Source organism: Amblyraja radiata, chromosome 5 (assembly GCF_010909765.2).
Source record: "Amblyraja radiata isolate CabotCenter1 chromosome 5, sAmbRad1.1.pri, whole genome shotgun sequence".
In the NCBI taxonomy this organism is placed as follows: Eukaryota; Metazoa; Chordata; class Chondrichthyes; order Rajiformes; family Rajidae; genus Amblyraja; species Amblyraja radiata.
Genome location: NC_045960.1, coordinates 51,345,938 through 51,360,571, shown reverse-complemented (window position 1 = coordinate 51,360,571; position 14,634 = coordinate 51,345,938). Strand labels below are relative to the sequence as shown.

Here is a 14,634-nt window from a genome sequence, read left to right as displayed (position 1 = left end):
CGTTATCCTGACCGCGGTCTACATCCCACCCCAGGCAGACGTCCGTCTGGCACTGGAGGAGCTGCAGGCCGTGGTCAACAAACACCAGACGTCTTACCCCGAGGCATTTACCACCATTGCTGGGGACTTCAATAAGGTGAACCTCAAGAAATCACTCCCCAACTTCCACCAACATGTCTCCTGCTGCACCAGAGGACCTAACACCCTCGACCACTGCTACATCACCATCAAGAATGCCTATCGTTCTATCTCTCGCCCTGACTTCGGTAAGTCCGACCATACCGCGGTGCTGCTTCTTCCTGCCTACAGGCAGCAATTAAAGAGCGCACCCCCAGAAGTGAGGACAGCACAGAGCTGGTTGGGTGGGGGGGGGGGGGGGGGGGGCAGAAGAACAACTCCAGGACTGTTTGGAGTCTGTAGACTGGGCTATGTTCAAGGACTCGGCAACGGACTTGAACGAATATGCCACAGTCGTTACAGACTTCATAAAGAAATGTGTGGAGGACTGCATCCCTACAAAAACCTTCCGAGTGTTTCCCAATCAGAAACCTTGGATGAACTTTGAGATCCGCACTCTCCTGAAGTCCAGACACAGGGCATTCACTTCCAATGATACAGTGGCCTATATAAAGACCAGATACGACCTTGGTAAGGCCATCAAAAAGGCCAAAAGGGACTTCTGCTCCAAACTGGAGGACGAGACAGATGTTCGGCAGCTGTGGCAGGGTCTGAATGCAATCACCTCCTACAAGGCAAAACCAGGAGGCAGCTCGAATGCCGGTGTAACATCACTCCCTGACGAGCTCAATGCGTTTTACGCACGCTTTGACAGGGAGAATACTGATGTGCCTTCCCGATCCCCCATTCGCTGTGATGGCATTTCAGTCTCAGTCACAGAGGCCGATGTCAGGAAATCCTTCAGAGGGGTGAACCCCCGAAAAGCACCTGGACCTGATGGTATACCCGGTCGTGTTCTAAAAACCTGTGCGGACCAACTGGCGGGAGTTTTTACGGACATTTTCAACCTCTCACTTCTGAGGTCTGAGGCCCCCACCTGCTTTAAACGGGCATCAATTATACCCAAGAAGAGTAAGGTGACGTGCCTCAATGACTATCGACCAGTGGCACTAACGCCGGTGGTGATGAAGTGCTTTGAGAGGTTGATCATGGAGCAAATCAACTCCTACCTCGACAAAAACCTGGACCCACTGCAGTTCGCGTACCGCCACAACAGATCAACGGTGGATGCGATCTCGCTGGCCCTCCACTCCGCACTGGACCACTTGGACAACAAAAACTCATATGTCAGGCTGTTATTCATTGATTACAGCTCGGCATTTAACACAATCATCCCCTCCAAACTGGTTACAAAACTCGCAGAACTGGGTCTCTGCGCATCCCTCTGCAACTGGATCCTCGACTTCCTCGTCCACAGACCACAGTCTGTTCGTATTGGTGGAAATGTGTCAGCCTCGATAACAATCAGCACGGGAGCACCTCAAGGCTGCGTGCTCAGCCCCCTGCTGTACTCACTCTATACCCATGACTGCGTAGCGAACCACAGTGCGAACTCCATCATCAAGTTCGCTGACGACACCACTGTTGTGGGGCGTATCACTGATGGGGATGAGTCAGAGTACAGAAGAGAGATCGAGCAACTGTCCATATGGTGCCAGCGCAATAACCTGGCCCTCAACACCAGCAAAACCAAGGAACTGATTGTGGACTTTGGAAGGAGTAGGAGGGGGACCCACAGCCCCATTTATATCAACGGGTCGATGGTTGAAAGGGTCAAGAACTTCAAATTCCTGGGCGTGCACATCTCTGAAGATCTTTCCTGGTCCGAGAACACTAACGCAATTATCAAAAAAGCTCATCAGCGCCTCTACTTCCTGAGAAGATTACGGAGAGTCGGATTGTCAAGGAAGACTCTCTCTAACTTCTACAGGTGCACAGTCGAGAGCATGCTGACCGGTTCCATCGTGGCTTGGTTCGGCAATTTGAGCGCCCTGGAGAGGAAAAGACTACAAAAAGTAGTAAACACTGCCCAGTCCATCATCGGCTCTGACCTTCCTTCCATCGAGGGGATTTATCGCAGTCGCTGCCTCAAAAAGGCTGGCAGTATCATCAAAGACCCACACCATCCTGCCCACACACTCATCTCCCTGCTACCTTCGGGTAGAAGGTACAGGAGCCTGAAGACTGCAACAACCAGGTTCAGGAATAGCTACTTCCCCTCAGCCATCAGGCTATTAAACCTGGCTCGGACAAAACTCTGATTATTAGCAACCACTTTCTGTTATTTGCACTTTACCAGTTTATTTATTCTTGTGTGTATATATTTATATCATGGTATATGGACACATTTATCTGTTTTGTAGTAAATGCCTACTATTTTCTGGGTGCTTAAGCAAAGCAAGAATTTCATTGTCCTATACAGGGACATCATGACAATAAACTCACTTGAACTTGAACTTGAACTTGAACAATGAAGGGGGGACCAGCAGGGGGGCATCTGTTGCCATGTGCAGTGGCAGGCCTTGTTCAATGCTGTGAACAGAAGATAAAACAGTTTGATGAACTTTTGGTAACTTTGTCGGTGCCAGAAACATGGCGACTCTTGTGTACTGCCTTGATGAGCTCTGCTGTATGAATCTACCGGGTTGCAATAGAGTATAATTGAATCGTCATTGAATCATTGACTACAGATAGGCTATTGTTTTGAGTATTTCATCTTATTTTACCAATAATTTCACTCCAAGCCCATTTGTTTCACTTTTACTGCTCAAGCATGACGTCTCTGACCTGGCATGTTAGTCTTGTTTCTTCAACATGCCATCCGATCTGTTGTTCCATCTGACCAATGTTTCCCTGGGCATTTCCCCAATTCACCACGCTTCACAAAACAGATTTGCTCGTTGTCATCTGGATTATCCAGAAAAAATGTGACTCACTCAAGCTGCTTCTCTGGCACAGAAGGACACTGCAGATGGAATAGTCAATGTTAGTCCCAAGTAGAATACACAATAATCACACATTGTGTTTATTTTACAGAATTTTCAACCTTTCAATCCAGATGTCTTCAATGCATAAGAAAACTGATGATAACATTAACATTCAAATATCATTATGTTTGGGATTTTTCTCCTTAAGCTGTCGATGGGGTTGCTGCAATTGAGTCCTGTGAGTTCTGTCTGTGCAGTTCCATCTGTGCCTTGAGTCAACTTGACTTAGTTAGCAGGTCTATTGGCTGTAGGTCAACAGGAATTAGTTTTAGTTTTTTTTTAAATATTTTATTTTATTAGAAGTAAGTACAATCATATGGCACCAAAGTGCCTAATATATATTTTCATAATACATTTTATGTACAGCTTCTAATTTTTTTTTTGTTATAATAAAGAAAGATAAGAATAAGAAAAATAAATTAGATAGTAAAGGATAGAAAGACGTGAGATATATAGTGTGTGAAGAAAAATGAAAAAGATGAATGAATGAAGAAAGTTGAAGAAAAAAAAATAGGAAAAAGAGAACAAGACATAAAGATAAGAAGTAAGGAGATCATTGTTTATAATCGTGACCATCCTCTTTCTCCATTTTTATCCTCGTCCAGTCCTGAAACAGTTAGCTTTTACAATTGTGTTGCACCATATCATTCCAAAAAGACGACAAATGGAGACCAACTCGTTATGAATTGGTCTGATTTATCCATTAGGAGGAATCGCATTTCCTCAAGATGTGCGGTGTCCAAATGCTTGCAATCCACATTTTAAGCGTTAGTATTGATATATTTTTCCAAAATTTGAGTATTAATTTTTTTGCTATTATTAAACCATAATTTAAAAATAAATTTTGAGATGTGTTCAATTTATTCCCATCTTCCATTACTCCAAATATAATCATTTCAGTATTAGGTTCCATTCTTAGCTTAAATAATTTTGTAAATATTTCAAAAATATCACTCCAAAACATATAAAGTTTTATGCAGGAAACAAAAGAGTGTGTTATAGTTGCGTTTTGGGATAAGCATTTATCACAAATGGGGGATATATTTGGATAAAATTTGTTCAATCTTGTTTTTGAATAATATAATCTATGTAAAATTTTAAATTGAATTAGATTATGTCTTACATTAATTGAACATTTGTGAATATATATCAAGTACTTTTCCCATGTAACCTTCGTAATTTTTATCATTAGTTCCCGTTCCCACTCTTCTCTAAGTACCTCTGTCGATGGTAGGTCTATATTTAAAATACTATTATATAAATATGATATTAATTTTTGTGAGTCAGCTTTAATATTCATTGCTTCTTTCAATAATTCAGGAGTTATTTTTTGATATCCTTGTATGTATTTTTTCATGAAATCGCAAATCTGAAGATATTTAAAATATTGGTTGTTTTTCAATTTAAATTTTAATTGTAATTGTTGGAATGATAGTAGGTTTCCCATTTCGTACATATCCCCGATCCTTCTAATTCCGAGACTTTCCCATTGGTTATATGTTTTATCAATAAGGGATGGTTTAAATAAAGGGTTATTCGCTATTGGCATTAACAATGATAAATTTCTTAATTTTAAAGATAATTTTATTTGTTTCCAAATTCATATTGTACCATATATAATTGGGTTCTTCTTATATATTGTGTTGTTCAGTTTTTTCGGGGAGAAGAGGATCGTTCCTATATTCCGGAAGTGGCGGTGCTGGGAACGGCTGCGGCTCGCCTGCAGTCCGTTTGTCTTTACTTTTTTGTGTTGTTTTTTTTTGTTTTGTCTAGTTATGTTTTTGGTTTTTAGGTTGTGTTTATGTGGGGTGTGGGAGGTTGAAACGGGGCTTGCTGTCTCTCCCTTCGGGGGAATACGACTTTTTTGTCGTATCCCCCTTCTCTGCCTCCGTCTGCGCTGAGACCTAATGGCGGAGCTGGCGACCTCGAGACTCCGGAGGCAGCCTGACAGGACTCGCCCTGGGCTCGCTCCCGTGAGGGCGGCCCAGCTCGGGGCTGGAACTGCGCTCCCATGAGGGCGGCCTGGCGAGGGGCTGAGACTCTCCCGTGAGGGGCTGTGGCACTCCCGTCGGAGCGGCCCAGCCCGAGGGTGGAACGGCACTCCCGTCGGAGTGGCCCAGCCCGAGGTGAAACGGCACTCCCGTCGGAGTGGCCCAGCCCGAGGTGAAACGGCACTCCCGTCGGAGTGGCCCAGCCCGAGGTGAAACGGCACACCCGTCGGAGTGGCCCAGCCCGAGGTGGAACGGCACTCCTGTCGGAGTGGCCCAGCTCGAGGTGGAACGGCACTCCCGTCGGAGTGGCCCAGCCCGAGGTGGAACGGCACTCCCGTCGGAGTGGCCCAGCCCGAGGTGGAACGGTACTCCCGTCGGAGTGGCCCAGCTCGAGATGGAACGGCACTCCCGTCGGAGTGGCACAGCTCGAGGGTGGAATGGCACTCACGTGAGGGCGATCCGGCTCGGGGCTGGAACGGTGCTCCGGGGGCTGGGACGGCGTTCTGGCGGCGGTGACCTGAGTCCGGGGTTCAGCCACGGGCCAGCGGCTGCGTACGCTGGACTGGAGAGCGGCAGCTTCGACCACCCCGGGCGTGTTTGAACCGGCCCGTTTGTGGGGTTCGGTGAGCCGCGGGACTGTTGTGCCATCGCCCGGTGGGGAATCGCCTCAGCGCAGAGGGAGAAGAGGAGGGAAGAGACAGTAACCCTAAGATTTTTGCCTCCACCACAGTGAGGAGGTGTTTGGAGGGTACACTGTGGTGGATGTTAATTTGTGTTTATTGTTGTTTATTATTGTATGATTGTATGTATGACTGCAGGCACGAAATTTCGTTCAGACCGTAAGGTCTGAATGACAATAAAGGTATTCAATTCAATTCAATTCAATTACAAGGAAAACAATCATCTTTCTCCATTTTTATCCATTCTGTCTGTTGGGTAGAACTATCCAGCCAATAAATTATATTCTTAATATGCACTGCCCACTACATAAAATTCGGGAGTGAGAATACCCCGACATCTTTTGGTTTACATAAGTGTTTTTTTGTAATTCTATGTAGAAACATAGAACATACAAACATAGAAAATAGGTGCAGGAGTAGGCCATTCGGCCCTTCGAGCCTGCACCGCCATTCAATATGATCATGGCTGATCATCCAACTCAGTATCATGTACCTGCCTTCTTTCCATACCCCCTGATCCCTTTAGCCACAAGGGCCACATCTAACTCCCTCTTAAATATAGCCAATGAACTGGCCTCAACTACCTTCTGCGGGAGAGAATTCCACAGATTCATCACTCTCTGTGTGAAAAAAGTTTTCCTCATCTCGGTCCTAAAAGATTTCCCCTTTATCCTTAAACTGCGACCCCTTGTTCTGGACTTCCCCAACATCGGGAACAATCTTCCTGCATCTAGCCTGTCCAACCCCTTAAGAATTTTGTACGTTTCTATAAGATCCCCCCTCAATCTTCTAAATTCTAGCGAGAACAAACTGAGTCTATCCAGTCTTTCTTCATATGAAAGTCCTGACATCCCAGGAATCAGTCTGGTGAACCTTCTCTGTACTCCCTCTATGGCAAGAATGTCTTTCCTCAGATTAGGAGACCAAAACTGTACGCAATACTCCAGGTGTGGTCTCACCAAGACCCTGTACAACTGCAGTAGAACCTCCCTGCTCCTATACTCAAATCCTTTTGCTATGAATGCTAACATACCATTCGCCTTCTTCACTGCCTGCTGCACCTACATGCCTACTTTTAATGACTGGTGTACCATGACACCCAGGTCTCGTTGCATCTCCCCCTTTCCTAATCGGCCACCATTCAGATAATAATCTACTTTCCTGTTTTTGCCACCAAAGTGGATAACCTCACATTTATTCACATTATACTGCATCTGCCATGCATTTGCCCACTCACCCAGCCTATCCAAGTCACCTTGCAGCCTCCTAGCATCCTCCTCACAGCTAACACTGCCCCCCAGCTTCGTGTCATCCGCAAACTTGGAGATGTTGCATTCAATTCCCTCGTCCAAATCATTAATATATATCGTAAATAGCTGGGGTCCCAGAACTGAGCCTTGCGGTACCCCACTAGTCACTGCCTGCCATTGTGAAAAGGACCCGTTTACTCCTACTCTTTGCTTCCTGTCTGCCAGCCAGTTCTCTATCCACATCAATCCTGAACCCCCAATACCGTATGCTTTAAGTTTGTATACTAATCTCTTATGTGGGACCTTGTCGAAAGCCTTCTGAAAGTACCATAACACATCCACTGGTACTCCCTTATCCACTCTACTAGTTACATCCTCGAAAAATTCTATAAGATTCGTCAGACATGATTTACCCTTCATAAATCCATGCTGACTTTGTCCAATGATTTCACCACTTTCCAAATGTGCTGCTATCCCATCTTAATAACTGATTCTAGCAGTTTCCCCACTACCGACGTTAGACTAACTGGTCTGTAATTCCCCGTTTTCTCTCTCCCTCCCTTTTTAAAAAGTGGTGTTACATTAGCTACCCTCCAATCCTCAGGAACTACTCCAGAATCTAAAGAGTTTTGAAAAATTATCACTAATGCATCCACTATTTCTGGGGCTACTTCCTTAAGTACTCTAGGATGCAGCCTATCTGGCCCTGGGGATTTATCGGCCTTTAATCCATTCAATTTACCTAACACCACTTCCCGGCTAACCTGGATTTCACTTAGTTCCTCCATCTCATTTGACACCCGGTCCCCTGCTATTTCCGGCAGATTATTTATGTCTTCCATAGTGAAGACAGAACCAAAGTAGTTATTCAATTGGTCTGCCATGTCCTTGTTCCCCATGATCAATTCACCCGTTTCTGACTGCAAGGGACCTACATTTGTTTTAACTAATCTTTTTCTCTTCACATATCTATAAAAGCTTTTGCAGTCAGTTTTTATGTTCCCTGCCAGTTTTCTTTCATAATCTATTTTCCCTTTCCTAATTAAGCTCTTTGTCCTCCTCTGCTGGTCTCTGAATTTCTCCCAGTCCTCTGGTAGGCTGCTTTTTCTGGCTAATTTGTACGCTTCATCTTTTGTTTTGATACTATCCCTGATTTCCCTTGTTATCCACAGATGCACTACCTTCCCTGATTTATTTTGTTACCAAACTGGGATGAACAATTGTTGTAGTTCATCCATGCAGTCTTTAAATGCCTTCCATTGCATATCCACCGTCAACCCATTAAGAATCAATCGCCAGTCTATCTTGGCCAATTCACGTCTCATACCCTCAAAGTTACCTTTCTTTAAGTTCAGGACCCTTGTTTCTGAATTAACGATGTCACTCTCCATCCTAATGAAGAACTCAACCATATTATGGTCACTCTGGCCCAAGGGGCCACGCACAACAAGAATGCTAACTAACCCTTCCTCATTACTCAATACCCAGTCTAGAATAGCCTGCTCTCTCGTTGGTTCCTCTACATGTTGGTTTAGAAAACTATCCCGCATACATGCCAAGAAATCCTCTTCCTCAGCACCCTTGCCAATTTGATTCACCCAATCTATATGTAGATTGAAGTCACCCATTATAACTGTTTTACCTTTGTTGCACGCATTTCTAATTTCCTGTTTGATGCCATCCCCAACTCCACTACTACTGTTAGGTGGCCTGTACACAACTCCCACTAGCGTTTTCTGCCCCTTAGTGTTTCGCAGCTCTACCCATACCGATTCCACATCCTCAAAGCTAATGTCCTTCCTTTCTATTGCGTTAATCTGCTCTCTAACCAGCAATGCTACCCCACCTCCTTTCCCTTTCTGTCTATCCACCCTGAATATTGAATATCCCTGGATGTTGAGCTCCCAACCTTGGTCATCCTGGAGCCATGTCTCCGTTTTTAGTCTAATTTTTAAAAAAAAAGTATTTTGGTATATATACCGGTATAGACTGAAATAGGTGTAGTAATTATGGTAGGAAGATCATTTTTATTGCATTTATTCTACCTAATAATGATAAAGGAAGTTTTCCAAAATTTAATCAGCGTATTAAGTTTATTTAATAAAGGTATAAAATTAGCAGTGAATAATGCTTTATATTTTCTAGTAATCTGAATACCCAAGTATTTAAATTTTTCTGTTGCGATTTTAAAGGGGAAATTCAGTAAGTGTGTAGGTTCTTGAGGTTTTAACGTCATGATTTCACTTTTATTCCAGTTTATTCTATATCCAGAAAAAGACACGAATTCCTCTATTAAATTTAATAAATTTGGTATGCTCGTTTGTGACTTTGTAATATATAAAGGTATATCGTCTGCATATAATGAAATTTTATTCTTTGAGTCCCTAGTATTATACCCCTGAATATTCGGATGAATTCTTATACTTTCAGCCAGAGGTTCTATCATAAGGTCAAATAGCAGATTCTGATTCAGATTCAGATTCAATTTTAATTGTCATTGTCAGTGTACAGTACAGAGACAACGAAATGCATTTAGCATCTCCCTGGAAGAGCGACATAGCAAATGATTTGAATAAATAATAATAAGTGTCCGGGGGGGGGGGGGGGGGGGGGGTGATTGGCAGTCACCGAGGTACGTTGTTGAGTAGAGTGACAGCCGCCGGGAAGAAGCTGTTCCTGGACCTGCTGGTTCGGCAACGGAGAGACCTGTAGCGCCTCCCGGATGGTAGGAGGGTAAACAGTCCATGGTTGGGGTGAGAGCAGTCCTTGGCGATGCTGAGCGCCCTCCGCAGACAACGCTTGCTTTGGACAGACTCAATGGAGGGGAGCGAGGAACCGGTGATGCGTTGGGCAATTTTCACCACCCTCTGCAATGCCTTCCGGTCGGAGACAGAGCAGTTGCCATGCCATACTGTGATGCAGTTGGTAAGGATGCTCTCGATGGTGCAGCGGTAGAAGTTCACCAGGATCTGAGGAGACAGATGGACCTTCTTCAGTCTCCTCAGGAAGAAGAGACGCTGGTGAGCCTTCTTGATCAGAGTTGAGGTATTGAGGGTCCAAGAGAGGTCATCGGAGATGTTGACTCCCAGGAACCTGAAGCTAGAAACACGTTCCACCTCCGTCCCGTTAATGTGGATGGGGGTGTGCGTGCCGCCCCTGGACTTCCTGAAGTCTACAATGAGCTCCTTGGTCTTCTTGGAGTTAAGGGCCAGGTTGTTGTCAGCGCACCATGCTGCTAAGTGCTGGACCTCCTCCCTGTAGGCTGACTCATCGTTGTTGCTGATGAGGCCAATCACCGTTGTATCATCTGCATACTTGATGATGGTGTTAGTACCATGTACAGGTGTGCAGTCATAGGTGAAGAGGGAGTAGAGGAGGGGGCTCAGCACACAGCCCTGTGGAACGCCGGTGTTCAGGGTGAGTGTTGAAGAGGTGTGCTTGTCTAACCTAACAGACTGGGGTCTGTTGGTTAGAAAGTCCAGTATCCAGTTGCATGGGTGATAATGCACTATTACCCCTTAATAATTGAAATTTTTGAGATAACATGTTGTTAGTTAAAATTCTTGCCATCGGTTTATCATACAATAATTTTACCCATGTAATAAAATTCTCTCCCATATTAAATTTTTGCAGTACTTTATATAAGTACTGCCACTCTACCTGATCAAATGCTTTCCCTGCATCCAAAGAAATAATTGATATATCTTCTTCCTCTACTTTATGTGAGTACATTATATTAACCAGGCGTCTCAAATTATTAAATGAGTATCTTTTGGGTATAAACCCCGTTTGATCAGGGTTTATCAATTTACTAATATATTTACTAAATCTTCTTGCTAAAGTCTTTGCTAAGATTTTCTGGTCTGTGTTTAAAAGTGATATAGCTCTATATGAGCCCGGATCTTCTAAATCTTTATCTTTTTTTGTAATAAGCGTAATAGTTGATTCTGCTAATGTTTCAGGTAGTTTGTTTTCTTTAAAACCGTGGGAATATAAATTAAATAAGTAAGGGGTCGTTATCTCATGGAATTTTTTATAAAATTCATTACTAAAACCATCTGGTCCCAACAGGAATTAGTTCTAAACTCCTGGTAGGTGTTGAGCCAAGACTAGCACTGATATTTAATACTAGGCAGGTGTTGCCTTGTTAGTCTTACCATTCTGTTATGTTTTTGTGTTTTTGGAGATATTTTACAGTGTTTGATGCCATGTAATAGCAAACATTCTGTCAATTAAATGTTATATCCATGTAAGACCATTTCAAATATAATACTTTGCTTGCAACATCTTCAAAGAGAAGGACACAAAGTGTTGGAGAAATTTAGCAGATGATGCAGCATCACTGGAGAACTGGAAAGGTGAAGTTTTGGGTCGGGAACCTTCCTCAGACTCACAGAGGGGGAGCAGTGAGAGCCTCATAGAACTCCCATCAGAGAGAGGGGGATAATCTCTACAAAGTAGGCATAGCATGAGGAGATTTCACAGTGGAGCACAGTGGACATATTGTAGAAACAAGGAATTGCAGATGTTGGTTTACAAAGGACACAAATTGCTGGATTATCTCAGCATGTCAGGTAGCTGATCATATGTAGACACAAAATGCTGGAGTAACTCAGTGGGCATCTATAGTTCCCTCCTACACAGCTGTCCTTTTGTGTCCTTTTCTGTAAACCAGGATCTGCAGTTCCTTATTTCAACTTTAAAAAGGGTGTTTTTGAACAGAATTGTTGCTAGACTTTATCTAACATTACACTTGATCTAACGCAGACATTTGTACAGAACTTTCATGCCATTTGCCAAACGTTACCCTGGGTTGGAAGGGTCATCAGCATGCATTAAAAAAATGAGACATTTTCTATATTATTTTAAAACCATTATGTTTCTGATGGAAAAGTGAAGGCAAAGGATGCTTACTCTGGATATGTGATCTAGAATCTGACGAATAAAGCTTTTTTCCTCCAGGAGCACATTAGTATTGTGATGAAATACATTACATATATCAATAGGAAATATATAGTTTCACGCTCTCTGAAAATGTTAATACTGTTTTGTCTCTACAGGTCCTCCACGCTTCTTCCAGTGCGTTTTCCTTGATGGTCCCAATGGATATGGGCCAATGTCAAATGGTCTTCAAAGCCTCATTGCGACCAAAAGTCACACCAGGCAGAGTGGGGAATCTGAGAGGAAGCTCAGGTCTCCTGGACATTAGGTGAATGGATGATGAGATTACATGGAAAACTATTCTGCACGTTACGTGCCGGAACTTTCAGTCCTCCTGGTCTGCCTTCGTTTGGAGAGCTGCGAACACAGGGAGCACTGAGAAGAACAAAACACTTTACTGTTGATTGCACCTGCAAAATAAAACAGGAAAGATGACCGGTTTGAATGGAACTCAACCTTATTCAGGGTTGTAAAACTGAAATATCTAATACTATCAACTTAATGCTGTGGCACCATTAAATTACTCCTAACAACATGTGCACTGCTGACACACAATGCTGCCACACACCTGCATTGTCTCCTGTACAATGCAACACAAGCCCTTTGCAAATGTCCAGGATGCATTGGATTCCTGGCTTAAAATTGCTTTACAAATGCTTATAAATACACTTCTGCACTTCTGTAAGCGTGAGTCATTCAACTCAACTCTCTTTGTAATGAAGAATAATGATTGCCTAGGTAATGATTTTCGATTCTCCTGAAATCATGAAAATTTAAGTTCTTATGTCTTGCGGTGAATACTTTTTCAGAATATTTGTTTGCCTGCATCAGTTGTTGTGGCTTTTGTCTATGTATTCTGAACATTAACATCACCACAGTGCCTCCTTCAGAGAAACAAGGCAGTATTCTGTGTGGTGTACAGATTGTGAAGCATTTTCGATAATCTTTATACTATGACACAAATGCCAACGGGCAGTGAAGGTGCCCATCCAAATTTTCAATATGACAGAAGTGTTGACAGTATGCTCTGAAGCATTAGTTCCAAAGTAGAAATTGTCGGGAAACAGATTGTTTTTTATGTCACTAATTGCCCTTCAGCATTCAAAAATACTGCTGTGATTAACTGCCAGCTTGAAACCTTCATAGAGAGCAGATGCACTCAGTAATTTACTGTCAAGCTTGTCTTATAGAAACCTTTAATGTATCTCTTGTGTCAGTGCATGGCTTTTTGGGAGTAGCTTCCCTTTCTGCTCCCAGCTTTTGTAACTGTAATTTTATAACATGCTATGATAATTTGGGATGAAATTTACCAGTTATTCAACAGCTACTGTGTGGCTTTAACTATTTTTCAAGCATGTGATTTTTTTTTGAAGAGAAATTTCACAGACTAGTTTTGGGCGAATGCTGAGGAAATACTTGAGGGAAAAGTGTGTGAAGTGTGGAAGTCCATGGCTTTAAGTGGTTTGTGTGTTCTTATTCCTGAACACCAACAGGAGTTTCATGAGAAAATGCAAGTATATGGTAATTGCATTTGACTTTAATGCAGTGAATGGTTTGAAATGTGCCCTCTTTCTTCCACCTTGTATCTAGTAAAAGTTACTACAAAGCCAGCAGGATTCAAGAGCAAAGGTGCCACCAATGTGATGGCATTTATTGTTCCGATGGGTGCTAATATATATATGCATTAGGTGCTTTGGTATTCCTAATAAAGCATTTGTTTTTTTAAACAAAATGCATAACATAATTTTCTGGATAATAACAGTATTTGCACTCGTTTTTGATTTCTGCTCCATTGTTTTGCAATTACATTGAAAGAGCAATTGATCTTAAACTCCTCGCCATTAATGCAAATTTGTATCTACATCTCTTTATTTTTTTAATAGAGATCTTTATTTATTATTGTACTCACAAAGAAATTGCCTTGGTGCTTCTGGTGTGTCTTTTGGAGTGTCTGCATTGAGGTGTCAGAGTGTGATTCTGAAGTGAAATTCTGCTCTGGGCCCTGCATCAGTTCAGTAAGATGACCCTGTTTCTGCATGGATGAAAGAACAGAAATGTGATATGGAATGGTTTTTAGATTTAACAATCTTTAAAGAAAAATGGCAGCTGAATGCGAGTGCACTTATGAAAATTGGAAGTTTGTAAAATTGGCAGTGCTGTCTTTGCACTAGGTCCGCATAGAATATATACTGAATCAGAGAATGCTGAAATGTAACCATCTCCAAGTTATTTATATCCTTTGCCAAAGGGTTCTAAGCATTCTGTTTGGATTTAGATGACTAATTTACATCATTTGCATTGGGTGGTGATTTCTGTTCTGCTCAGCTGAGAAATGGCAAAATGTCACACGGAACAAATCTTCCCATTTGCTGTAGTAATCCTGCTGGATCAAATCCTTCAAAGCAGATGGATGCAGCCTTTGGTGCCCACAGGGATATAAATAAAGAAGCATATGATGTTGACAACAAGATAAGTTTAACAGGATAAGAGAAGCTGGAGAAAACATTTGATGAAAAGAAGTTGGAAGTTCAGGTGACATTATATGGGTGGCTGGTAATTGCAAATTTTGGTGAAGAAATTCTGATTCTGATTTTTTACAGTTTTGTCATCCATGTAAATGATAATGGTGCAAGAGTATGTCTGGTGCAAGGAGAAGCAGGTTTTGATTTCCAGGACTAATGCATGGAAGCATGGAAGGGGAGATGGTACTTTGGTAATGTGCTACACATTTGAAAAATGTTTTTAATTTTGTGGCTGGAAAATTAAG

At 42.6% G+C, this 14,634-nt stretch overlaps 1 protein-coding gene across 1 annotated transcript in view; it reads left to right on the top strand.

Moving 5' to 3' along the window:
- The window catches only part of trdn (triadin), a 353,412-nt gene extending 339,813 nt beyond the window's left edge, over positions 1 to 13,599 (top strand). The window contains exon 71 of the mRNA XM_033022051.1: positions 11,987 to 13,599. Coding sequence (XP_032877942.1) covers positions 11,987 to 12,135 — 149 coding nt within the window. The 3' untranslated portion in view covers positions 12,136 to 13,599. The remainder of the gene's footprint in view (positions 1 to 11,986) is intronic.
- Positions 13,600 to 14,634: the final 1,035 nt, after the last annotated feature.